Source organism: Nuphar pumila, chromosome 16 (genome assembly GCF_984573655.1).
Source record: "Nuphar pumila chromosome 16, dmNupPumi1.hap1.1, whole genome shotgun sequence".
Taxonomy (NCBI): Eukaryota; Viridiplantae; Streptophyta; class Magnoliopsida; order Nymphaeales; family Nymphaeaceae; genus Nuphar; species Nuphar pumila.
Window position 1 is genome coordinate 17895238 of NC_143264.1, and position 27439 is coordinate 17922676.

The following is a 27439-nucleotide window of genomic DNA, read 5'->3' on the forward strand; positions in this document are numbered from 1 at the left end:
ATTTTACTAAGTAGGTAAAAGCAATCTCATCAACTAGGGTCGAAGGTCAACATGTAGCAACATTCTTCTATAAAAACATTTCATGTTGTTTGATGCTCCCAAAGACCTAGTATGTGAATCAAGAATGAGAAGGTCATGAAAGTGTTCAAGAGATTGCCCTCAAGGTAATGGACAAGCTAAGACTACCAACAAGACCATCATCCACATCATCAAGAGAACCATGAAAGGTCATAATTGACATAAAAAGTTGTATGATGCATTACTTACACCCTTATTCCTCTAATTCAACCCCATTTGAGCTAGTGTATGGAACTAAATCGGTCTTACCTCTAAGAGTTCAACTACCCTCTTGTTTTGTAATAAGCAATAACAAGTAGGATGGTCATGTCATCTAATTTGTTTTGTGTCTGCAAATAAAAGGGCAAGGAGGGAGGGCCGGGGTTGACTCGGGTCCTTAAATCGTTTAGAGTTGAGTTATTAGGTCAACTGGGAGTTTAGTCTTATGAGGGGTTATAAAGAGAGAGGTAAATAAGATGTTTTGTAGGGTTTAGACAATAATTACTTGAAGTGAATTGCAAACAAATTAAGCTTCTTACCTGTTATTGGGCAAATACTATTGCAATATTTTTTTTTTAAAAAAATACAATAGTGTATTGTTACAATGATTTTCAATAAGAATGTTATTATAATTATATTACCATAAAGCCTTTGCCCTAAAGATGGACGCCCAACAGATGGTTTGGGTTTGGTTCAGATATCCAACCAAAATTTGGATTCATTGTCAGAGTCGGTAGGGTAAACTGCATCACATTAATAATCGTATCTGAATTTGGTAAAAATCTGCATCTAAATCGTGATCCTGAATCCAATCATATACAGAAATCACATATAAAATGTGTACGCGGTTAGTGTTCAAGTTAGTCAGATCTGGATTTGGTATTGGTTTTGCTCATCTTACTCCGAACGTGCATGATTAGTGGATATCACATTAGGTCGGTTCCAGTAAATGCCTGTATCCGAACCGAATCCGGCCCCCGTCTCTAAATAACCAGTCGGACGGTTTTGTTAACTACGATATAATAGTTTTCACTAGAAGATCGATAAATTTAGATTTGGTGGAGTGGGGGAGCGGAGGGTGGAATTGGATTCTCCGGTGTGTTGGGGAAGCAGCCTTTGGCCTTGTCGTAAGGTCCGACCGATCGATCGTTGGCAATCGCAGAAAAATTCGCGTTCCCATTGTGTTGTGACCTGATAATCCATCGAGGGCGGGCAAGAGCAAGAGCAAGAGCAAGAGCAAGAGAGCAAGGAAAAGCATTGGTCGATCAAGGGGACTGTTTGGATCGTGAGCATCGCCCCCTCCTTTTCGGGCTGGCTGCGATGAGGAAGAGGGAGAGGGAGAACCCCTGCGGTGTGTGCGGGCATTACCACAAGTACGAGGAGGGCGAGGTGTGCGGTATCTGCGGCCACCGGATACCCGCGGGCGCCGAGCGATCGGCGCCGCAGACGAGCGCCTTTCCCAGCGAGATTATCTCTGAATTCCTCTACCTGGGCAGTTACGACAACGCCTCCAGGGCCGAGCTCTTGAAGACGCAGGGCATCTCCCGAGTCCTTAACGTATGCCCCTCTTCCCTCTTTTCCCTTTCTTAATTTTTGTTTTATGCTAAGAGGCTGGCCGCCCGTTTCCCGATCGAGTGATTGTTTCGATAAAGTTTCCCTGCTTTCCCCTTTACCCTCCAGATTCTTTGTGTCAATTTTTGTGATTTTTTTTGTCGACCGAAAGTTTTGGTGGCTTGCGTTTGTGCTTTGGTTGGAAACTTATGGTGGTTTTCCTTTTGGTCGTTTTGGCGTCATGTTGTTTTGATTGATATTATGCGATTTTCATATTGGGGTTTACACTTCTGTTATCGGAACAATGGATGTAAAGATATTTTTTTTATTCTTATGGTTGGTCGCATGTTTTTTTTTTTTGGTTTTTTTTTTCCAGTCGCGGTGATTACTGAATTTGTGAACTGTGGGTGTTCTCTAATCTTTGTGACTTGCAAAATGTGTTTCTCTGTTTTACTCCCATTCATCTTTCACCTTCCTGATTTAAGGCTGTGTTTGGAAGTATGTACTTGGAGCGATTTGAAAGGAGTTTGGGAAAATGCAAATACTGAAATTCAAGGGAAATGATTTTGAGGGAATTTGAGGTAATCAAATTTTGTTTGGAAGCATCGTCAGCTGTCATTAAATTCTGCTCGAACCTTTGTTCTGTTTCGAGATCAACTTTTGGATAACATAAAGCTGTACTAACAAAGAATATGGATCAAGGATAGATTGGATTTAATGCATAAATATTTTAGGCCCAAATCCAAATCTGTCAGAAAGTACCTAATAAATGTCATTCACTTGAACCAAAAAAACAAATTGCTTAAAAAGTCCAAAATAAAAGCATAAGTGACGCTAAAAATGAAAGAGGAAGTTGTTTATAATTTGAATATAGTTAAGCAGACTCACTCAAACATCTCGTTCATTAATGAACAAAAACTAGATGCTTGCCCAAATCATTGTGTTTGAAGGAGCATGCGTAAACACGTACTCACATACATAATAACATATGTGGTCTTAATAATCACCAAATATTTTTTTAAGTTGATCGAGTACACTCCAAGTCTCAAAACTTGGATAGGACATCACTCTAAGCCTCTCTTAGATGAAGCACATGCAGCTCAGGCATAGACTTCCATGTGACTATTTGAGTTGTTGTGTAGCCCAAGGTTGTAAGTATCTTATCGTTACCCGTATCAGTTGGGCCCAAAGTAACACCGTATAGTATCGTAAACTTATCGTAAACTTATCGTAAACTTATCGTAAATTTTTAACAATTTTAAAAAAAAAAATCCAAAAAAATCAAGAAAAAAATAGCAAACAATCTAAGAAATCATATCACATGAAACAATGATGAATTGCACAAAATACAACCATAAAATCACATATGAAGCATTTATGTCACTATGAGCCACATAAGACATCATCAAACATCAACTAATATAGAATCATAGATAATATTGCATGCATATCATACAAAAATAATGCAAAATATTAAATATCTTACAATTAAAAACATGCCAAATGACTCATACTTTGGTACTGCGTAAAGTTGGGCCCAAAGTAACACCGTATAGTATCGTAAACGTATCGTAAATTTTTAACAATTTTTTTTAAAAAAAATCCAAAAAAATCAAGAAAAAATTAGCAAACAATCTAAGAAATCATATCACATGAAACAATGATGAATTGCACAAAATACAACCATAAAATCACATATGAAGCATTTATGTCACTATGAGCCACATAAGACATCATCAAACATCAACTAATATAGAATCATAGATAATATTGCATGCATATCATACAAAAATAATGCAAAATATTAAATATCTTACAATTAAAAACATGCCAAATGACTCATACTTTCGTACTGCGTAAACAAAAATATTATGACAATAGTTGCACTCAATTTTCAATCAGTTTTCACTCATTACTTGAGTGCCTCATTGCCATGCCGGATCATCTTATGCCATCTTTGTTGGAAGAGTGTGGTTCCTGATTTCTACCTTGATACAAATCTTTAATTTTCGTGGATCCAACTTCGCGGTAACTTAGCAAGGATTCTAGCATTAAATTCTGCTTGAACCTTTGTTCTGTTTGTAGATCAATTTTTGGATAACATAAAGTTGTACTAACAAAGAGTGTGGATCAAGGATAGATTGGATTTAATGCATAAATATTTTAGGCCCAACTCCAAATCTGTCAAAAAGTACCTAATAAATGTCATTCACTTGAACCAAAAAAATAAATTGCTTAAAAAGTCCAAAATAAAAGCATAAGTGACACTAAAAATGAAAGAGGAAGTTGTTTATAATTTGAATATAGTTAAGCAGACTCGCTCAAACATCTCGTTCATTAATGGATAAAAACTAGATGCTTGCCAAAATCAATGTGTTTGAAGGAGCATGTGTTAACACGTACTCACATACATAATAACTTAGTAAAAACGTACTCACGATACAAGGGTGTATCGTACGATACACACTCATATTGCGTTATAAGTGTGTATCCTATCGCAAAACCCAAAACTAATGATATGTATCGTACGATACAGTACAATACTTACAACACTGGTGCAGCCATTAGATGAAAGCTTTGACTTTTCCAAGCAGAAAAAAAGAGAAAAAAATGCAAAAATATATCAAACCCTGCCTCTCACCGAAGCACAGAGGTGAGGATGAAGGAAGCAGTGAGGGACAGGAAGCCGCAGGGCACTGTTATGAGTGAAAAGGTATTTTCTCTTCCCTTTTCCAGCTAAGGACAAAGAAAACCAACCAGAAAGGAAGGCTGCACTCAAAGAAATGAAGAAGATGAGGACATGCAGAGAGAGGGAATGAAGAGGAAAAAGGAGACATGTTAGGGAGCGGAGGACCACCTGAATCCTTTCACAATGAGGAGTTGTAAATACCTCCTCATTGTGAAGGGAGTCGAAAGAGGGAAAAATGGAGGATTTGAGAGCTCCCGACTCCAAGGCGATAATCTCGGTTCCATCATATCCCCTCTGCCAATCAGCGTGGAATATGAAATGGTCATAACGGCCTCCAACACCCTTTCATTTCCTCCGACACCCTCTTCCCAAACGCAGCCTAAGGGGGGTTATGATTGTTATGAAGAAAATCACATTCATTCATCTTTATGGGGTGTTTGAAAGATGCAACCCCTTGTCCAAAAGAGCAGGATAACTTAGCAAACAGCTTTCTACCATAAACTAAATCCCCAACATACCCTGATTTTCTTGATAACTCACTGAATCCAGACTCACGTATTTTGAAGAATCCTAATCAAAATTCTCCCATCCGTGGACTACTCAAATTCTTTGGCCATTGTTGTGCAGAGAATGGATCATGGGCATGATGTTCTATTTCTACTATTCATGCTGGACTGCCTCCAGCTTTGTTTACTCTTTGTTGCTTTCATGCAAGTGCATCTCACACATATTGTTGTTATGTTTGAATTTCCATACATGAATTGACTCTGAATGGATGTGGGGACAATTTATCTCTTTGGTTTGTTATGCTAAAAGTGATACCTGTAGTGTATATGCATTGCTTGGCACTCAGAGAGATCATGTTGCTTGCAATTTTCCTGTTCTAGGAACCTTAGTTTCCGTTTGCGTGATAAAGTTGCACTGGCTCTTTGTAATTTCAGTGGCACACACTCTTATTAAAAATCTTAAATATAAGAAAATTGCAGAAACTAAACTTTAACCACAAGAAATTGTTTAAACCTGGACTGAAATGACTAAGGTAAGTAAACTAAAAGGTGAAGCTGCAAATAACATCTAATGGCTCTCAAGCTACGCTACTTATCAAGTCATATCTTACATGGTTTTGTGTTAATGCTTAGCTAACTCTTGGATTTGTCATTTTTCTTGTTAATACATTTTGGAAATCTTTCTGTGGTATGAAAAGTCCTCTGATTATTGTTGTATTATCCTGCAATTGCACAGACGGTGCCTTCATGCCAAAACCTGTATAAAAACTCTTTTACATATCATGTTCTCAAAGAGGAGGAAAAACTACCATTCGATGATGCTATTCAATTTATAGGTATGCCTTTTATTCTTTGCATGTCCTACATGTATATTTGAGGTAGCTGGAATTCTGTGATGTGATTTGAATAAATGGCATTCAGAAGCACTCATGCATTTTTCCTTAGCGTTGTTTTGTTGGTCTATTAGATGCTTTTATTGTTTTCTTTTTCTTATGCCGATATGAACAAAATATTTTGTTTTGCATGCATGTATGTCCTAAATAATGATTACAATGGCATCGTATGATGCTGTGAACTTCTGTTGAGCCTCTTTGGTGCCATGTTATTTCTAATTAATTTTGTTGAAAGTACATACGTGAAGGATCTTAGACATAGATTTATCATATTGGTAGTATTGTATCAAGTCATAATATATACTAAAACTGGAGTCCTCTTTTTTGGCACCATTTTGGTTTAAACAAGTGTTGGAAAAAACATGTTGTGACATGGCCAACTATATCAAGTTTACAATGTTGTATCACATAGATGTGAAAAGATATTATGAAAGGTATAACTTATCTAAAAGCTAGTCTGCTTCTTTCAAGTTTTTTCTAAGTCAATCTCGAACATCTCATGACTAGTACTATTCATTGCTTCTTTGTACACTCAAGAACTTCCTCCAAATTCTTATGTTTTGAGTATTTTTCACAAATTGTGGTGATGGTTGGCATCCATTTTCCTTTGTATCTTTTGGTATTTGTCATAATGCTTCCTTATAATTTGTAGAATTATAAGGAAGCATTATGACAAATTTCTCGTGGTTGGCATTCATTTCTCTCCAAACTTTTGGTGTTAATCACACCTTTCTCTTTTCCTATAAATCTGCTAATATCTTTCCACAAATCTCGTTTGAAGGACCGCAGGAAAATCATGGCTTTGCAAAGTCCACATGCATGATGTTGTTTAAAGTATATATTTATCTAGTATGTATCTTGTTTTCACCTATTAATCTACCAAATCCCTATGCTGGACCATCTCTTATTATTTTTGTTACTAGTAAACTTCTAAATATTGTGTGTTGCATGGCCATGTCAGGGAAAGAAAAAAGAAAAATCCATTTTAGTGTTTTAAAAGACGAAGTAACACCATAAAAAATCTATAATACCATAAACAATCCAGTTCCTCTATTTTTTTTCTTTATTCTGTGAGGGGAGGCTGGGTTTGGGAGAGAGGAATGTCTCTAGGGGGCAGCATTAACATCATTCAACTACACTTTGAAACTTAAAAACGTCATGTGTATCCAGGTTACTGAGGATAGATTTTAAGCAAAAACTTCATAAATCATATGCCTCCCTATCAAATTTTGATACCATATTTTAGTCAAGACAGCATAACCCCAGCTTGATCATAAAGAAAAGTAGTAGTCAAGTCCACCATTTGTCCTCACTACAAGAAATACCACCAAAAGTATGACTTTGTTCATCACATTCTGCAAGGGAGAGGAGGAAGGGGTCACATTGATGCAGACCCTATAAATCTCAAAATATCTAACCAAATAACCATTCACACTGAGTATTGACAAATATTGTGGTAGTGGAATGAAGACATCCATTTAACCATTAATCAGCAGAACCCATCTCTGCGGTGCATAATATAGGAATTTCTATTTTACTAAACCAAAAGCTTTTCCAGATCAACCTTCAAGATAAAAAGTTTCTTCTTGTGATTGATTGAGCACAACAATTCATTCACAATAGCACCACGTTCTTGAATTTTTCACCCCTTCACAATGCCTATATGATTATTGGAGATAAAATGTCAACAACTGTAGTCTTTCAGCTGAAATCTTGATAGTGAGATATGTGCTACCAAGCAAGGAAATGGGTTTTAACCATGGTTGCCAGTTGAGGAAGCGGGAGCGGGAAGCGATACGGGAAGCGAGGCACTTTCAAAATTTTAGGAAGCGGGGAAGCGTGGGACCACTTAGGAGCGATTCGGGAAGTGTCTCGGAAGCGACCTAGGAAGCGTCTCGGAAGCGACCTAGGAAGCGTCTCGGAAGCGAGGGGGAAGCGAAAAAAAAAAAAAATAAAAAATACAAAAAATTGAAAAAACAGGGGAAGCGAGGGGGAAGCGTGGGGGAAGCGAGGGGTAAGCGAGGGGGAAGCGCGCTTCCCATTAAAGGGAAGCGCGTCCCCCATTAAAGGGAAACGCGTCCCCCATTAAAGGGAAGCACGCTTCCCAAAAAAGGGGGATGCTTCCCCCCACGCTTCGGAAGCGTGACGTTTCGCGCTTCCGAAGCGCGCTTCGGGGAAGCGCGCTTCCCCTTTTAGCTAGGCGCTTCCGGTAACCCTGGTTTTAACTTTTAACTTGGCAGTGCACTGTCTTAGGTATCAGGATTAAGGAAGATATATCCATTTCTTTTTTGAGGAAGTAAAAATCAATTGTATCAAATTGAATCAGAATGTGTCAAGATGTCATATAATACAAACATTATAAGACAATCAACCGACCAACCCTGTAACGCCCCAAAATCCCTAACTTGTAATCTTTTAGGGAAAATTTGAAAGCTTTGCAATCAATCCTTTTTCAGAGTTTAAAATAGCAGCTCAGTGGAAAATGGTGTTTGAAATAACAAGTCAACGGACCTTGGGCACATGCGAACCTTCCTTTACACAAATGAATTTGTATCTCTATATAAGCATTGAAACCATATAGATTTAGGTTTTTGATAATTTAAAGTTTATACAAAAGAGAAAATTCCAAAGGAAATCCTTATGCAAAATTAAAAAATGTGCTCAAGAACGAAACGTTAGAGAAAGAGTGAGATCTTGATATCATCGTGTCATTGCGACATCGCCTACTGTACTGACCTAATAATCACCTGTACCCCATAAACGGGTCAGACTTATAAAAAATCTGGTAGGTGCATAAATATCAAAATTCAGAACAAGACTAACATATAGGTTGTTTCTTTCGTAACGTGCAGTTCAGAATAAGCAAAATGAGCATGATAATCTTATTTCGATATTAACTATCCTGAGGGTACGCACAAGAGAAACGTAGAAACAATTGAGATTGTCCCGGGGGTTTGTTATTCTATGTATTTTGATACTCCAGACAACTAGCTAAGTCCACTCCTAAGGGGACGGTCAATGACCGAGAGAGAATTCCTCAGAAGCCACTTGTTCAAGGAGATGCATCCATACTTCTACAGAAGTCATTAGAACCTACCACCTAGGATAATTTTTTGGTAGCCCAGTCCCCTAACTCCGATGACCGGAGACACCGAGTTCAATTGCTACTCGAGGAGCGTAATTGTTTTGTATCATCCCATCATCTCCCTTGACGGAACCAAAGAGATGAATGTGTATGTCAGATTTTATTTTAACTGACAACCCATTCTATATGCTCTGATCTTTCAAACCAGCTCGAACATCTTGCCCGTGAAGGCGATCATCACCATTTATGTGATTTCTTTTTTATTATTATGCATTTTCACGTTACGAGGTTACCGTAAACCTCTCATCCAATTATCGTAGTACTAACATGTCGTGTATGTCTGATAATACTACTATGATGAGAGGGATATCGATTTCTCAGAAAGAAACCCCAATATTATTTAGAAATTCCAAAGTCTTGTGCTTTAGGCCGGGAATATCCGAGTCATTTCAGATACCAAACTGAAGAACCGTACGTACGTACCATTTAGGGCTACGTAGTCGAAGCCTTTTCGTTACGTAGGTTTGAGGGAAAAACTCGGTTGCGAATACGCAAACGCCAAAAGTTTGTTTCCTTGCTTTTCCAGATCGTAACTAATATGAGTTTGAAAACTTGCATGTGAAACCCTTCTTAAAATAAAGACTTGGATAGGTTGAGTCTTTAAAAGCAAGCATAACGTAAATTAGGCAGTAGCACGTAAAACTGCATACTTTATAAAGTTATATATATATATATACATATATAGAATACATATACAACAACAACAACTACGCCTTCATCCCAAAACAATTGGGGTCGGCGATATGAACCAAAAAAGAAAATCATTCTGGGTCTTCCACATGAATCCTTCTCCTCCAATCATTTCTATCCAATGCCATGTCCTCGGTGAGGTTCAAAGCATTCATATCCTTTCCTATCATCTCCATCCAAGTCTTCCTAGGCCTACCCCGACCTCTTTTAACTAATATATTTTCCCATTTCTCCATCCTTCTAACTGGAGCATCATTAGGCCTTCGCCGAATATGTCCAAACCATCGTAAATGATTCTCTCTCATCTTATTTTCAATGGGTGCAACGCCTACCTTCTTACGTATCTCCTCGTTCCAAATCTTATCTTTTATTGTATTTCCCAGAGTTACCAGTCGAGGAAGCGGGAGCGGGAAGCGAGGCACTTTCAAAAATTTAGGAAGCGGGGAAGCGTGGGACCACTTAGAAGAAAATTCCGAACCGTCTCGGAAACGACCTAGGAAGCGAACCGGAAGCGACCTAGTAAGCGAACCGGAAGCGAAAAAAATGAAAAAATGGGGAAGCGTGGGGGAAGCGCGTTTCCCATAAAAGGGGGACGCGCTTCCCATAAAAGGGAAGTGCGCTTCCCAAAAAAGGGGGACGCTTCCCCTCACGCTTCGGAAGCGCGACGTTTCGCGCTTCCGAAGCGCGCTTCGGGGAAGCGCGCTTCCCCTTTTGCCTAGGCGCTTCCGGTAACTCTGGTATTTCCACACATCCATCTAAGCATACTCATCTCAGCTACACTCATTTTTTGAATATGATGTCTCTTGGCAGCCCAACATTCCGTACCATATAGTAAAGCGGGCCTAATAGTCGTCCTATAAAACTTTTCCTTCAACCACAATGGCATTCTACGATCGCACAACACTCCAGTTGCACTTTTCCATTTCATCCACCCAACCTTTATCCTATGATTTACATCTCCATCAATTTCTCCATACTTTTGAATGATAGATCCCAAATATTTGAAACAATCATCTACCGATATTTCTTGCTCACCAAGCTTCACTACACTCCCATCACTACTTCGTTGCTTACTAAACTGACATTCCATATATTCTGTCTTACTCTTACTCAACTTAAAATCTCGGCTAAATATATATATACCGGTCATTTACTTTGTTGTCGCGCTATAATGTGCACATGCTTATGCTTTGATATATCTATATCTATATCTATATATATATGTATGTATGTATTATGTCGTAGGGGTCAAACTCAGACCCAGTTCGAGCCGATCGGACCGAGCCGGGCTCGGTGACAATTGAACCGAGGACCCGAGCTTCGCTCGGTGTTGGCAGACCGGGTCAGGCTCGGTAAAAACTGAACTTGACTCGATCCAAGGGAGGACTAGATGGTCGAGCCGGGCTCGGTCCCCTTTTTCTAAAACAAGTGACCGAGCTGAGCTCGGCCTCAACTCGGTTTTGGTCGAACTCGAGACAACAAATCAAAGCATGTTGATATAACCAATTCGCATAAAATTTGGCCATTCAACTGCGTATTCCAAACCGTAACATTGTTTTTTTTTTTTTGAAAGGCAAGTTGGGGAGACCGACCCCTACCAGCTATACAAATGTACCATTGGGTTTTGAACCTGCAACTCCCCAACACAAGGTCACGTGCTAGCTGCTCCTACCAGTCAAGCGGAGCCCTCGTTGGTGAAAACCATAACATTGTTGGGCAGCCATAGGTGCATCAAACAGAACCCGAAAACTCACGTTCTGTTTGGAAAGTCCGTCTTGATTTGGGTGAATTCATTTCTGCATGCACACACATCCGAATGTCCCAGCATAGACTCGGATGATTCAACTCACGTTCCTCATTGGCAAGTCTGAAGTTTTCAGATGAAATGCTCAAGACGGTCGGCTGGAATGAGAAAAGTTAGGCCTAATACGAGCCAATGGACTCCCGGACTCCCCAATATGGGCCACCATGGATTTCTAGGAAAAAAACTAGAAATGGAGAAGACTACAAGTTGCATGACAGCAAATTTCCTTGCCAAAATCACCAATTTCATAGAGGAAATCGTGAAAGTACCAAATGGGTGAGAGAGAGAGAGACTCCAGTGAAAGCGGTGGGCAGCAGCATGGGGGGGGGGGGTGTCGGGGCTGGTGCGTCGGCGAGAGGAAGAAGACACGGGGGTGGGGAGCGGAGAAGGAACATACCTGAGGGGTGTGGAGCAGCTGCTCCGTGCGCCGGCGAGAGGGTCGGTGAAGGGAATCCCGACGTGAACAAGAGAGAGAGACGAGAGGGGTGCTTCGGGAGTCGGGGGTCAGGTGTTGCGTTAAAAAGACCCCCCCCCCCCCCCCCCCCCCCCGTGTGGGGTTTAAATAGGCTAATCAGGGGTCACCCGGATCCGGGTTGGATCCAACCTGAATCAAGTTTTTTTTAAGCACGAGTCTTACAAACCCTGTTCTCGGTTGACCAGTCCATGAGAAATCAGCTTTAGGCCATTTAGTTCTGTCGAAAGCCACTATGTCTAGCTGTGCCTGAGTATGTATAGTAGCAGGATTACAAAATCTATTGTTGAAACATCTTTTCTTTTTAACCAAACAAACCACTAGGTCGACTGTAACCACCACTTCCAGATGAATTGCCTTCTCTTATTGCTAGAGGCTGCAATGGCCCAATGATAAGTCCCTGTTACAGTAGGCCTTGTTGCATTAAAAGGTTATGTTCAGCAATACTAAGAAAAATAAGGACCACATAAAATGGGCAGTACCATAGCAGATCAGTCGTTGATTCTTCTGCTTTCCCACACATTATGCACCAGCTAGCTAGGAGAAAGCCTTTTCTTTTAAGTTGATTAGTGTGTTATCTTGTCTAAGGAGACAAGCCATGTAAATATCCTAGCCCTTGGAGGTGAGTCAATCACCAAATGGAATCGCTGGGCAACCAGTCCATCCTGTTAAAATGTAAAAGTTGTAACATGTATATATATACTTTTTTTTTATTACCTTTTTTGTTTTTCGTTGTTTTATTTTTCTTCCTTTTATATATCTAGTTCAATGTGAACTAGATATATAATCTAGTCAAGTTCTAACAAGAACTTGACTAGGTTCTATATTTTGGACTCTAGTCCAATGGCTACAATAAGAGCCGTTGGACTAGAGTCCAACGACTCTTTTTGGGATAGCTCAAAGTGAGCTCTCCCCGTTCCAATCCTCTTGTATAAATAGGGGTGAACCCCTCCATTGTATTGACTTCATTGCTTCTTAAGCATTTTTATTATTAATAAAGATTTATTATTTGATTATTGTGCTTTTCCTTTTATACCCTTTTATGGGTTTGCTTGAAGTGTCTTTATAGACACTCTTTTGGTGGATTCAAGTGCGTTTGTGGAAGACGCGTTTGTGGAAGACCACCATTTCATTACATGGTATCAAATCCGTGGAGATCTTAGATCTTGAAGAGCTTTTGCCTTGTTTTTCGTGCCTCACTTGTAAAAGGTGTTTCATCACCTTGTTCTTGGCTTAAGAAGATTTGTTGAAGAAAGGAGGCTATTGAAGAATTTTTTTTTGCTACAAAAAATTTATATTTCATTCTCTCTCTTGTTTTCTTTTCTCCTCTTTTTTCTTTTTATTCTCTCATCTATTCCTTTCTCACCCTTGTAAAAGATGGATGTCAATGATAAGATCACCATCATACCCATGAAGCTAAATGATACTAATTATGTAATGTCGGCTTCGATTATGAAGTACCATGTTTGGGAAAAATGGTTATGGGGTATACTGGATGGTTCCGATTCAGAACCTAAACTATCTCTCACCAAAATAGAGGGTGATAAAGATAAAGAAGTTCCTCTAACGAAAGAAGAAAATAGCAAGGCGTTAGCCACCTATGAAAAGAAATGGAAAGAATGGAGGATAGGTCATGCAAAAATTATGTCACGGCTAATTAATAACGTAGACATTAAAAAATTCTCTAGTCTTGCTAAGTTTGAACATGCCGATAAGGCTTGAAAATATCTTAAAAATATGTATGCCCTTAAAGATATTGCAAATGTGCGCAATTTAAAAGACAAAGTTTGGACAATTACTCAAAAGGATAAAACCGTTCGAGAATATTACAATGAGTTGTCCGAACTTCGGGAGGAATTGGTTCTTTTAGAGCCAAAATGACATTGTCTCGAAGACATTGAGCTCGGTCCAAAACAACTTGATATGAAGCATTTTTATCAATTTTTAAACGGTTTAAGACCGAAATTTGAGTTGACTAAATCAACTCTTCTTCATCGAGAAAAAGTTTCCTCTATCGTTGATACTATAAAGGAATTAACTATGGAGGAAAATAGAATTAAAAAGGATACTTTAATACTAGAAGATGATTCCATTCTAGTTGTGTCTAGACTGGGTAATCATGTACGCTCTTATAGGCCACCTCATTTCAATAGACAAAATGGTGATTTTGAAAAGAAAAAAGTCATTTGTTACCATTGTCATGAATCCATGTAACGCCCCAAAAATCCAGGACTTGTAACTTTTAGAATAGTTTAGAAAGCTTTGAAATCATACAATTATCAGAGTCTAAATAGTACTTCAGCGGAAAATGATATTTTTAAAACAACAAGTCGATGGACCTTGAGCGCATTACAGCGTAAACTTTCCTTTATCGAATTCCGCACAATTATTGAAATCGAATGGTTTTAAAATGCAATTTCAATGATGGAGAATTTGTTTGTTGAAACCAAGAAGAAGTTTACTAAAACAGTTTTAGTAACTCAAGGTTTAATAAAAAGAGAAATTTTGAAATATACTTTATACCAAATTTACCAACATGTCCTCAGGAGTGAGACGTCAGGGAAAAAACTTCATCTTGATCTCATCACGTCATCGTGTCATCACAAGCTGTATCACCTGTACATCACCTGCCCATCAATGGGTCAGTTTCACGAAAAACTGGTAGGTGCACAAGAGAGTCAATATAGAACTGAAATAAGCAATTAAAACAAATTATGAGTTATATTCGGCATGTGCAATAAACTATGCAAATGAGCAAGCATTTCTAACATGAATATTTGAATATGCAAACAAATAAAGGTTTACAAAATTTTACGGCAAGTAACTACCTCACTCATAAGGTGCAAGAAATTGCACGACAAATAGTCTATAAGTTGCACTCGGTAAGCAATCATACAACAATAGTTATACTAACCAGAAGCCGTAAGCAACTAATAAGACAGGCAACTCCATTAGTCTTAGTTATAAACAGTTCGTAGGTCACGAGCTGCAAGCAGCCGCATTAATCTTAAGATTTCAACCAATTCGTAGATTTCGAGTTGTAAGCAATCACATTGACAAGCCAGGATAGTTTGACCAAGTAGTAAAGCATGTCACAAGTGTCATATTGCCACTAGCATAATGCTATTATCATAAGCATTTAACTAGCACGAGCAACCAATTATTACAAACAAGGAACTAGTGTAACGCTACAACCTGTGTGCATATTTCAATAATGTGAATAGTTTATCTTATGTTTCGATATTAGCTGGTCAGGCGGGTACGCGCAAGGCACGAAACATAGAAATAGTCGAGACCAGTCCAGTGGTTTATTATGCTATGTGTTTTAGATAACCCGGATGACTGACTGAGTCCGCTCCTAAGGGGATGGCCAGTGACCAAGAGAGTAAATCCCCAAAGGCATAGGTGGTCTGTGGATGCATCCAACTTTAAGCTACCATTTATAGCCCATTTCCCCTAACTTCGATGACTGGGGAATCCGAGTCTTTTGCCCGTAACTGCCATTAAAGGACCTATCCATCGGAGTTTTGTACCATCCGTCCTCTCTCTTGACGAACCATGTCGAACGAGCACGACGGGGGTTTCTTAACCGCCGCCCCGTTCTACATGCTCTGGTCTTTCGACCCACTCGAGCATCTTTCCTGTGAAGGCGAAACCATCACCATTATGTGTGTTATACGCGCCATTGCACGTTCGAGTTAAACATGGACCCCTCATCCTACTCATCGTAATACACAACGTACATGTTCAAAAGTACAATCACGTTGAGAGGGGAATTGATTTCTCATATGAAATCCCCAACACATCTGCTTTGTAAAAGTACACAGTATAATCATTCAATTTCATATTTGTCATGCTCTTGTCCTTTAGACCCTCACGAGCCTCTTGCCTGTTAGGCGATCATCAACATTACATGATTGCAATAAGGTGCCAAAACACGTTTCGAGGTTACCATATACCTCTCAACCGATCATCGTAACACCAACGTGACGTACCTGTCCAAAGGTACGACCATACCTATTAAAAGGTACAACTACGATAAACAGGGGAAACGGTTTCTCAAAAGAAACCCCAACATTTATCCTTTATAAGAGAAGTGATACAATAATTACTCTGTTTCATAAGATCAAGTCTTTTAATTTATATTAACATAATGGCATGTTGTACGATATGAGATTTGCCTCGAATCACTCTTTTGAAGTGACGATACACATTGCATGCAGGAGATCGTTGCAGGTCTAGCTTCCGTTCTCCAAAGACACCGCAATTTGAGAGACTTGCTTGATATATATTGAAACTCCCAAAACCTTCGAGCTTGCTTTGCAAGGTTGCACCCTTGATAAGTTGTGACCCTTTTCAGAGTTTCTGAATCATATTAAAATATCACATTATAGTTGTAAAACATTTTATTCGAAAGTATTGTCTTGAAAAAAAACTTAGTTGCACTTTCGCAACCTGCAAGACTTCCAATTTTCGCTTTTGCAAAACGGTGCATCTGAAAACTGGATTCGCATAAGGAATCCTTTTAAAAGGAACTGTTGTGCACAAGCGCAACTCGCATCCTTAAAAAATTAGCAAGAACAGGATATATAGAAGGTTGCATCGACTTGTATACCATAACTGCGAGCATGAGAACATTATAGCGTGATAGCAAAGTACTAAGCAATACTCGACATGCAAAATCGCACATTGAGCGAAAGAAGTATAAGCAAAACGCACGAGGTACAAATTTGTACATCGATTGAATATCTAAACAAGCAAGTAATTATGCAAACAAGGCATGAGGTACAAAACCATACATCAGTCACATATCTAAGCAAGCAAGTAAATCTGCAAATAAGGAACACGGTACGAATCCATATCTCAACCAATAAGCGTGCAAGCAAGTAAATACGCAAGGCAGATAAGTACATGAAGGAAATAAAGTATGACTAGGCATATCTAGCATGAATGTTTTAATTATTTCAACTTAATTCAGTTCATATACTGCCCTTTTGCGCAACTTTCCCCTACCTTGAGGGTTTCAGGGTTGCACGCATCATTGAACATAGTAATGTAAATCTCGGTCCGCGGGACGCGAGGGTGCTTCATCGTGCAAATCTGTGAAGAACAAATAAATAGCAACTCGAATAAGAAAAAGAAGGGGCTTGGTGGACTCAGTTGTGATCCTGATCCAACCCGACATTAAACAAGGGATGTCGGTCTGCTAGGGCACTTGGTGGTGACAGAAGGTGGTAGGGGCCCTACCATCCACCCATCTTCTGACATCGCGGACAGGGGCAAAGGGCTAGGTTGTTGCCTGCCAGAAGGCAGAAAACTGCAGAGCTTAGATCCTGCGAATAGTTGGAAGTCATAGGAGGTAGTAAGGGTTCAACCCCTATCGACCCACCGAAAGGACTCAGTCGGCAAGGACTCAGCCCCTGTCGATCTGCCAGAGAGCGAGTGGCAGGGGCAAAGCCCACTGCCGAAAGGGGGTGCATGGCAGGGGTCGAGGCCCCTGCTCGCTAGAAACATCAAACGACAGGGGCCGAGGCCCCTGCCTGCCGAAATAAGATGCACGGCATGGGCCGAGGCCCATGCCTGATAAAAACCCCCCAAATGGCAGGGACCGAGGCCCCTACCTATCGGAATAATCGCACGGCAGGGGCCTTGGCCCCTGCTTGACATGAGCGACAGATGGCAGTGGTCGAAGCCCCTGCCTACCAAACAAGTCAAAGGGAGGGGTTGGGTACAGAGGTCTCACAAGGGGCTACCGGACTGGGCAATGGCAGTGGGTCGCTGGCAGAAATCGCCGTTAGGGCCTGCCAGAAAAACGTTGCGAAGAGGGAAGCAGGTAGGAGTCGAGGCAAAGGCGGCAGCAACAGTGGTCGGTCGTGGCGCCGCAGCTCTGACAATGCTGCGAGGACCGGTTCAAGGGGAGGTTGTCGACACGAGAAGGGAGATGGGTTGTGTGGCGCAGAGGGAAGAAAGAGAAATAGAAGACTTACCTGTGCGAGGAGGTCGGTGTCGGCACCGTTGGTGCCACCACACACACAGAGAAGGAAGAGAGGTGGAAGAGGAGGAGGGAGGCACAATCGGTGGGAACCCTCCCTCCCCTCTCGTGCTTTTAAAGAGGATCGGGGACGTCGAACAGGGAAACCCCAAAGGGTTTCCCGTTTATAATGGGGACGAGTGGGAACACAACTGCAAGGGGGGAGAAAAGAAATAAGGGCGAGGGTTTAAACCCTCGCGATAACTGTTTGTAACCCTAATGGGTTATGGGTCCGGGTCGGATCCGACCTGTGTCCAAAAGTTTTTTTTTTTACTTAGGGTTTTACAATCCATGCATTATAGGCCTCAGTGTCCTAAACTTAAAGAGCTAAGAGAAAAGATAGTCGCGTCTGTTGGATCGGAACCCAAAGATCAAGATGCACCGGTTTCTATGGCTCAATAAATGAAGATTCTCCAGCCCCTTATCAAAGGAGCTTCCTCTTTATCTAAAGCCTCAACTGGAGAAGTTGTTTTATCCTTCTTCGATCCAGGTAACTTTCCTTGGCCTTTTGACTCTGGTGCTTTTTTTCATATGACCTTAAATGACAATAGCTTATCCGAATGTTTCAAAAATAAGTCAAGTATGTCAAAAGTTTTTACAGTTGATGGAACCTCTCTTGAAATAGAAGGAATAGAAAATTTTGAAAATGTCTATAAAACAAAAAATGTGCCGTGGTGTATGTTGTTTGCTGATGATATTGTTTTGATTGATAAGTCTAGAGCTAGGGTTAATGCTGAGTTAGAATTATGGAGACAGACATTGGAAGCAAGAGGTTTTAAGTTGAGTAAGAGTAAGTCATAGTATATGGAATGTCGGTTTAGTAAGCAACGAAGTAGTAATGGGAGTGTAGTGAAGCTTGGTGAGCAAGAAATACCGGTGGATGATTGTTTCAAATATTTGGGATCTATCATTCAAAAGTATAGAGAAATTGATGGAGATATAAATCATATGATAAAGGTTGGGTGGATGAAATGGAAAAGTGCAACTGGAGTGTTGTGCGATCATAGGATGCCATTGCGGTTGAAGGGAAAGTTTTATAGGACGACTATTAGGCCCGCTTTACTATATGGTACGGAATGTTGGGCTGCCAAGAGACATCATATTCAAATAATGAGTGTAGTTGAGATGCGTATGCTTAAATGGATGTGTGGAAATACAATAAAAGATAAGATTCAGAACGAGGAGATACGTAAGAAGGTAGGCGTTGCACCAATTGAAAATAAGATGAGAGAGAATCGTTTACGGGGTTTGGACATATTCGTCGAAGGCCTAATGATGCTCCAGTTAGATGGATGGAGAAATGGGAAAATATATTAGTTAAAAGTGGTCGGGGTAGGCCTAGGAAGACTTGGATGGAGATGATAGGAAAGGATATGAATGCTTTGAGCCTCACCGAGGACATGACATTGGATAGAAATGATTGGAGGAGAAGGATTCATGTGGAAGACCCAGAATGATTTTCTTTTTTGGTTCATATCGCCAACCCCAATTGTTTTGGGATGAAGGCGTAGTTGTTGTTGTGGTTGTTCTATAAAACAAAAAAAAATTATTCCAGAAATTAGATATATTCCTAAACTGAATTTAGATCTTTTATCTGTTTATCAAATAACTAATTATGGATATAATGTCTCATTTTCTTCTCATGGTTGTTGGGTACAGGATCGCCAGTCAGGAAAGATGATTGGGGAAGGCCATACAGGAGGATTCTATTACACGAATTTTTTGGAATTGTTTAATTATGCTTTCTGTTATAATATTCAGAAAATAGAGTTGGATTTGTGGCACTAAAGACTTGGTCATCCTCGTATGACCAAAATCCAACATTTTTCTACTCGAAAAATTTTGTAATTCTGAAAATTTTACTTGTAAAGATTGTATTCTTGGCAAAATGAAAAGATTACCATTTTGTGATAGAACTTTCATTTCTTCCAGACCACTTGAATTAGTACATTCAGATGTTTGGGGTCCTGCACCAATTGTTTCGAAATGTGGATTTGTATATTATGTCATTTTTGTTGATGATTTTTCTAGGCATACTTTGATTTACTTCCTTAAACATAAGTAGAAAGTCTTTTCATACTTTCAAACATTTCATAACATGGTTAAAAACAAATTTCAAAATGATATATCTATTTTTTGCACAGATTCAGGGGCAAAATTTATGTTCAAAGAATTCAAAAACTATCTCAGTTTACATGGCATTACACATCAAAGGTCTTGTCCATATACACCACAACAAAATGGACTAGCCGAACGTAAACATCGACACATTATGGAAACAACTAGGACTTTATTAATAGCAAATCATGTTCTAAAGGAATTTTGGGCATAAGTTGCCCTAACTGCTACTTATCTTATTAATCGAATGCCCATCTTCCTCTTTAAAAAATATAACTCCAATTGTAAAACTTGTGAATCTTTCTCCGGATTACTCTAGATTGAGAGTGTTTGGATGCAAGTGCTTTGTTTTCACTAACAAAAATGACAAACTCTCTCTCCATGCGATTCCCTGTGCCTTTTTAGGATATGCCGATAATAAAAAAGGCTATAAGTGTTTTGACTTTCAAAATGAACAACTATATGTATCAAGAAATGTATCTTTCCTTGAGAAAAAAAGCTTCTTTGATTTTGAAAAACCTAAGTCACTGAATATTCTTTCCTAATAGATTTGTCCTCAAAGCCTATTGAATATGATCTTGAATGTGACTTTGGCAATGATCAAAGTACGATTGATCTCAAACACAATGATGACAATGAAGAGCAAATTCATAGGGATGTTAGTTTACAATATTCTAGACGAAGAGAGTCAAATCTTTCATGTGCACTAGAAAAATATTCCGAAGTATCCACCAGAAGGTCATCCCGAGTTTCGAGGCTTCCTAGAAATTTTGTGTCATACAAATCCTTTTCACCTGCATATAGTGCAGTTATTGCATTAATACACTCATATGAGGAACCATCTATCGTACTATCAAACCAAAAATCATGTAGAATGGGTAAAAGCCATGAAAACTGAGTTAGATGCACTTGAAAAGGCTTCTACTTGGACTATTCAAGATCTTCCTCTACGTAAGAAACTTATAGGCCTAAGATGGGTGTACTAAGTTAAATCCAAGAGTGATAGAACTCTCGAGAGATATAAAGCCCCATTAGTGGCCAAAGGCTATGCCCAAGAATATGACATTGATTATGAAGAAACCTTTGCCCCAGTTACTCGTATGACCATTGTTAGAACCTTAATTGTCTTGGCTTCTATTAGAAAATTGTTCATATTTCAGATGGATGTCAAAAATACATTTCTAAATGGAAACCTAGTTGAAGTGTACTTGGAAGTCCCACGTGGTATTAGTATTCTCAAGGGTAAAGCTCTTCGTTTAGAAAAAACTCTTTATGGTCTTAAACAAGCACCAAAAGCTTGGTATGATAGGTTTAGTCGGGTTATGCTTAATATTGGTTTTCAATCCTGTTTGACTGATACTGCTTTGTTTATTAAGAGTTCTGATGTAGGGATTATAGTGCTTCTTCTCTATATGGATGACATGATCATCACCAGAGGCGATAAACAGGGAGTTGAAAACATAAAAAAACTTCTTAAAACTCATTTTAAAATGATTGATTTAGGTTTATTAAGATATTTTTTAAGAATTAAAGTTGTTTATTCTTCTTGTGGGTATTTAATGTCTCAATCTAAATTTGCTTTTGATATTATTTTCAGGTCTGGAATTACAGATGATAAGAAAGTAAACAATCCAAAAGTTGTCAACGTCAAGATGAGAATTGATGATGGACAACCTCTTAAAGATCCTACTTCTTACACAGAGCACTTTTCTATCTTTCCATTACCAGACTAGAGATATAGCACACGCTGTACACACAATCAGCCAATTCCAACATGCTCCCACCATTGTTCACATGGGAGTCGTCATGCATATTATTAGATATATTAAGTCATCTCTTTCACGAGGACTTTTTTTGTCTTCTACCTCCTCACTAGATCTGGTTCCATATACTGATGCTGATTGGGGAGGTGTTCCCAATAGCAGATACTCAACCACTGTTTTCTGTGCTTTTCTAGGTGAATCATTAATCTTGTGGAGATGAAAAAAGCAACAAAAAGTTTCTCTCTTATCCACAGAAGTTGAATACTGAACCATAACAACCACGACCATGAAAGTAGTTTGGTTCAGACGTCTGCATGCCGACATGAGAGTTAAAGCAACACAAGCTTCACGTATGTGCTGTGACAACAAGAGTGCGATCTACATTGCAAGCAACCGAACATTTCACGAACACACTAAACATATTGAAATAGACTGCACTTTGTTAGAGAGGAATATATACATGGAACTATCGATTTGCCATATGTTACATCAAAGTATCAATTAACAGACTTCTTCACCAAGCCTCTCGCTGCTACCAGATTTCACTTTCTCTTAGACAAACTTTCTCTCATTGTACCGTAAGTTTGAAGGGGAGTGTTAAAATTGTAACATATATATATATATATATAATAGTATTATTATATTATATTATTATTGTATATATTACTTTTTTATTTTTAGTTGTTTTATTTTTCTTCTTTTTATATATCTAGTTCAATGTGAACTAGATATATAATCTAGAGAACTTGACTAGGTTCTAGCCGTTGGACTAGAGTCCAATGACTCTTTTTGGGAGTGAGCTCTCCCCGTTCCAATCCTCTTGTATAAATAGGGGTGAACCCTTCCATTGTATTGACTTCAATGCTTCTTAAGCATTTTTATTATTAATAAAGATTTATTATTTCATTGTTATGCTTTTCCTTTTATACCCTTTTATGGGTTTGCTTGAAGTGTCTTTATAGACACTCTTTTGGTGGATTCAATTGCGTTTGTGGAAGACCACCATTTCATTACACATCCTTGGTTGCATTGCACATTGTTCTTGTGCATTCTTTGGCCGGATCTAATTCATAAATGGTTGTTGTTATTGGGTGGATTATGGAGCATGGGTGTTAGGCTCAAAGACTTTGGATTTGTAAAAATGGGAGAAGCTCATGATCTTATTGATTGATCTTCAACTAAAACACCAGACATAATGTGGAATAGCTTAACTTTGGGGCTCTTTAATATGAAATCTGCAAAAATTTTCACTAATTGAACCAATTTCCTTGTCTTATTCTTTAAGGCCTTGGATCCAACCCTCATGTTTGCATGGCTAATCTTGTCACATGGCATATTCACTCATTAGAATGTGAAACTGAGTGAATTAAGCTTTTGAGTTGTTGCCTAATGTGTTGGATGTTAGAGAAACCACTTTACATTTATTCTAAGAATTTTCCTTTCTCAATGCACTTGGAAATCTGACTTGGCAGCCTAGGGGTTCCGGATTTAGCAGCATCTTGTATCTTCACACTTTGATCTTGGTTTCATAAGCCAAATCTAATGGTCCTACATGTGGAATTCTTGGTACATTTGGAACAAATGGTATTTTAGGATATTTGAAGGTTCCTACTGATATTGGAGAATTCAGGCAGACTGCACATTGGAATTAATGACCCACAGGTTGCTTGTGGCTCGGACCATTTGCATTGGTTCGGATAATCAAGCCAACCTTGACTACACTTTACTCATTCGGCTGAAAAGTCATGGCTGGGCTTGAAAGGGTAAGGTTGCGAGCCTTGGCTTGTTTTGGCCCTTTGACAAGGAGGGATTGACTGGACCATGATTCGTTGTTTGGTTTATTGGCTTGTCCAAACTATAGGCCAAGCTAGGTGATGTCAGCTGATCTTGTTGCTTGCCCCTAAAAAAACTATAATTTTCTTTTGTGCTAAGGAAAGGTGGCCTGATTTTCTTGTTGATAATTGGTACATTGTCAACCAATATGCTAATCATTTGGCTTTCCTTCTGATTTTTTCCCTCCATCTCAAAAAATAAAAGGTGTAAATACAAAACTTGTATTAAATGAATAGTGTATGCCATGTATGATAATAATGTGCGCACTAATTCATCATTAGATTTGTGATTAATCAAAACATGGCCATGAAGAGTCTAGATTTCTGCTAGTTTCAATTATTGTAGTCCATGGTACTATGTATGAGTTCATAGATAATGGTTCAACCCAAAGTTGCCAATCGAGAAAGTGGCAAATCTTAACACTAGTTTGACCACCACAAGCAATCACTTTATTAGACTTCCAAACCTCAAAAATCAAGTGTATCAGCTACTAGAACAAGAGCGTAACCACAATACCACTAAAGGGCTAAAAAACACACAAAAAGTGTGAATAACCAAAATCTCTTGTCTACATATAATAACACTTAAAAACAAATGTATCAACGACTAGATCAAGAGTACAATGGGTGTACATAAGTCACTACATTGAAGAATAATATCTCTTGTCTACATAAAATGACACTTAAAACAAGTGTATCAATGACTAGAACAATAGTATAATGTCAATGTCACTTATGGGTAAAACAAACACACAAAAAGTGTGAATAAACATCTCTTGTCTATATATAATGACACTAAAATGAGTGTATCAACTACTAGAACAAGAGTATAATCTCAATGCGACTTATGGGCTAAACAAACACAAAAAAATGTAAATAAACATCTCGTGTCTACATATAATGACACTAAAAAATGAGTGTATTAGCTATTGGCAGAAGAGTAAAATCTCAATGTTACTTATGGGCTAAACAAACATACAAAGGTGTAAATAAACATCTTTTGTCTACATATAATGACACTTAGATAAGAGGCATAACATGAAAGAATAAAAAAGGTAAGGAGAGCTTGTAATGAAAACAAACTAATGCCATTAAGAAAATAAGAATATCAATCTTTCGAAACTGGGGTTAATGCTAAGTTAGAATTATGGAGACAGACATTGGAAGCAAGAGGTTTTAAGTTGAGTAAGAGTAAGACATAATACATGGAATGTCGGTTTAGTAAGCAACGAAGTAGTGATGGGAGTGTAGTGAAGCTTGGTGAGCAAGAAATACCGGTGGATGATTATTTCAAATATTTGGGATCTATCATTCAAAAGTATGGAGAAATTGATGGAGATGTAAATCATAGGATAAAGGTTGGGTGGATGAAATGAAAAAGTGCAACTGGAGTGTTGTGCGATCGTAGAATGCCATTGCGGTTGAAGGGAAAATTTTATAGGACGACTATTAGGCCCGTTTTACTATATGGTACGGAATGTTGGGCTGCCAAGAGACATCATATTCAAAAAATGAGTGTAGCTGAGATGGATGTGTGGAAATACAATAAAAGATAAGATTCAGAACGAGGAGATACGTAAGAAGGTAGGCGTTGCACCCATTGAAAATAAGATGAGAGAGAATCGTTTACGGTGGTTTGGACATATTCGGCGAAGGCCTAATGATGCTCCAGTTAGAAGGATGGAGAAATGGGAAAATATATTAGTTAAAAGAGGTCGGGGTAGGCCTAGGAAGACATGGATGAAGGTGATAGGAAAGGATATGAATGCTTTGAACCTCACCGAGGACATGTCATTGGATAGAAATGATTGGAGGAGAAGGATTCATGTGGAAGACCCAGAATGATTTTCTTTTTTGGTTCATATCGCCGACCCCAATTGTTTTGGGATGAAGGCGTAGTAGTTGTTGTTGTTGTAATCTTTCGAAACTCCATAGTTTCATAACAAAGGAAAAACAAGATATCAAGCATTCAATACTGTAAAAATTTCTAAACAAATGAGTGGTAAAATACATTCATAGAAACCGAGGCCAATCACTTGCTAGTTAGTCACATAACTATATCGACAAGATGACATGAAGTGCACACAAAACTCGCTCCAACGACCTACTCGGATTTCCAACAAGAATGAGTTCAGAGGTCTATCGGCCATCAATCAGACCCAAAGTAAATGACAACACATCACTCATACACTTAAGAATCTAGATTGGTAAGATGACTTGAAGTGCACACATAACTCACCTCAACAGCTAACTCCAACCCAATAACAAGGCCAAAAATAAATGATGCACTATATAAAATTCAGTATGGGCAATTCAAATGTCATAAAAAAGCAATACATACTTACGAAAACAATTTCCAAAAATTGAGTTCATATATAAGAACTGATTTGAAAAAATGCTTCAAATCAAATCCAATAAAGGTAGATGAAAATATAGTGCAAACATATGCATGGTCAATACAAGCAAGTCTACTACGAGACAACAAAGACATGCACCATTAAAGAGGGTCAAAACATATATAGAGATTCTCAAAGAACAAACAAAACACCAAATATTTAGAGATTCAATATCATACTTAACTATCACCAATCATGAATCTACACGTCACACAATAAATTTTATCACAATGCAATAAATATAAGATTTTTAAGGAGCATGTAATAAGATACCATAATGCACAAGAATCTTCTAAAGGTTACAAGGGTGCACAAGCACTCACACACCTCAAACAAGAAGCAAAAGCAAACCCACAAACAGGGCATAAGTGCAATAGCCACTTAGGGGCTTAGAGGAACGTTCACAACATCAAAAATACAATATTTACTAACAAATGAACCACGTTAATGAAGTCATTGATCCAATATGTGTCAGGATCGGGTCATACCCAATTCATTGACACCCTTAGTAGGAGGTTGAGGTTCACCAATTTGTAGTCTAATAGACACTCAAAGCAACCACGTTAATGAAGTCATTGAGATTAGTTGCTTCGTTTCACATAAAATTAATATCACCGTGTCAACTTGTTCAATGTATTCAATTTCGTAGGAGCAATAATCTCTTCTAGAATGTGACGTTAAACCCTTTTAGTGGCAAAATCAAGTCATGCAATTACATGCAGTAACAACCCTATATATATGTATATGGAAATGAAAACATGCATTTTCTAATATATATATATATATATATTAACATTTGGTTGTTAATGCTAAAATGCATTTTCTAATTATGACATGATATTGTTAATGCTAATATGCATTTCGTTGTTAATGTTAATTTTCTATTAGACTGCAAATTTGTGAACCTGCTATTAAAATATGACACCCAACTCCATCGATCAACTTATGGGCTGAAGCAATCCTCAAGGGCATATTTTGAAAGTTTTATAATCCTATTAAAGCGCATGACTTCCTACTTATAGTTCTTTTTTTATTATGTAAGGGATGTAGAGATATAATGATCATTCCTTAATATGTTGATTTTATAATTATAAGTCAGAATCAATTGATTGAAGAGATGAACGATTTCCTTCATGAAAGATTTGGGTAACTTGAGATTTTTTTTGAACAAAAGTTAATAGAAGAAATAATTGAAAAAAATCCCAGCAAAAGTATTCACATGATATGTTGCATAAGTTTAATATGCATAACTGTAAGCCCTTCGATACTCCAGCTAACAAGAATAAGAAAATGTCTAGTGATGGTAGGCTGTATAAAGAGCTAGACAATTTCAAAGTATGCAGGTGCACTCTAGTACTTGACTGAAACTAGGTTGGATATTGCTTATGGAGTGAATCGAATTTGTCAATTTTATGCATTTACCATTTATGTTCATATGGTGGGGGTAAATCATATCATGAGCTATGTCACATGGGTGCGGCACTTTCAAAAA

General features: G+C 38.4%; 1 protein-coding gene across 1 annotated transcript in view; it reads left to right on the top strand.

The window, feature by feature from the left end:
- Positions 1–1071: 1071 nt before the first annotated feature.
- LOC149813040 (protein-tyrosine-phosphatase IBR5-like) overlaps positions 1072–27439 on the top strand; it is a 60088-nt gene continuing 33720 nt past the window's right edge. Inside the window, exons 1-2 of the mRNA XM_089990815.1 lie at positions 1072–1614; positions 5540–5639. Coding sequence (XP_089846941.1) covers positions 1378–1614; positions 5540–5639 — 337 coding nt within the window. The 5' untranslated portion in view covers positions 1072–1377. The remainder of the gene's footprint in view (positions 1615–5539; positions 5640–27439) is intronic.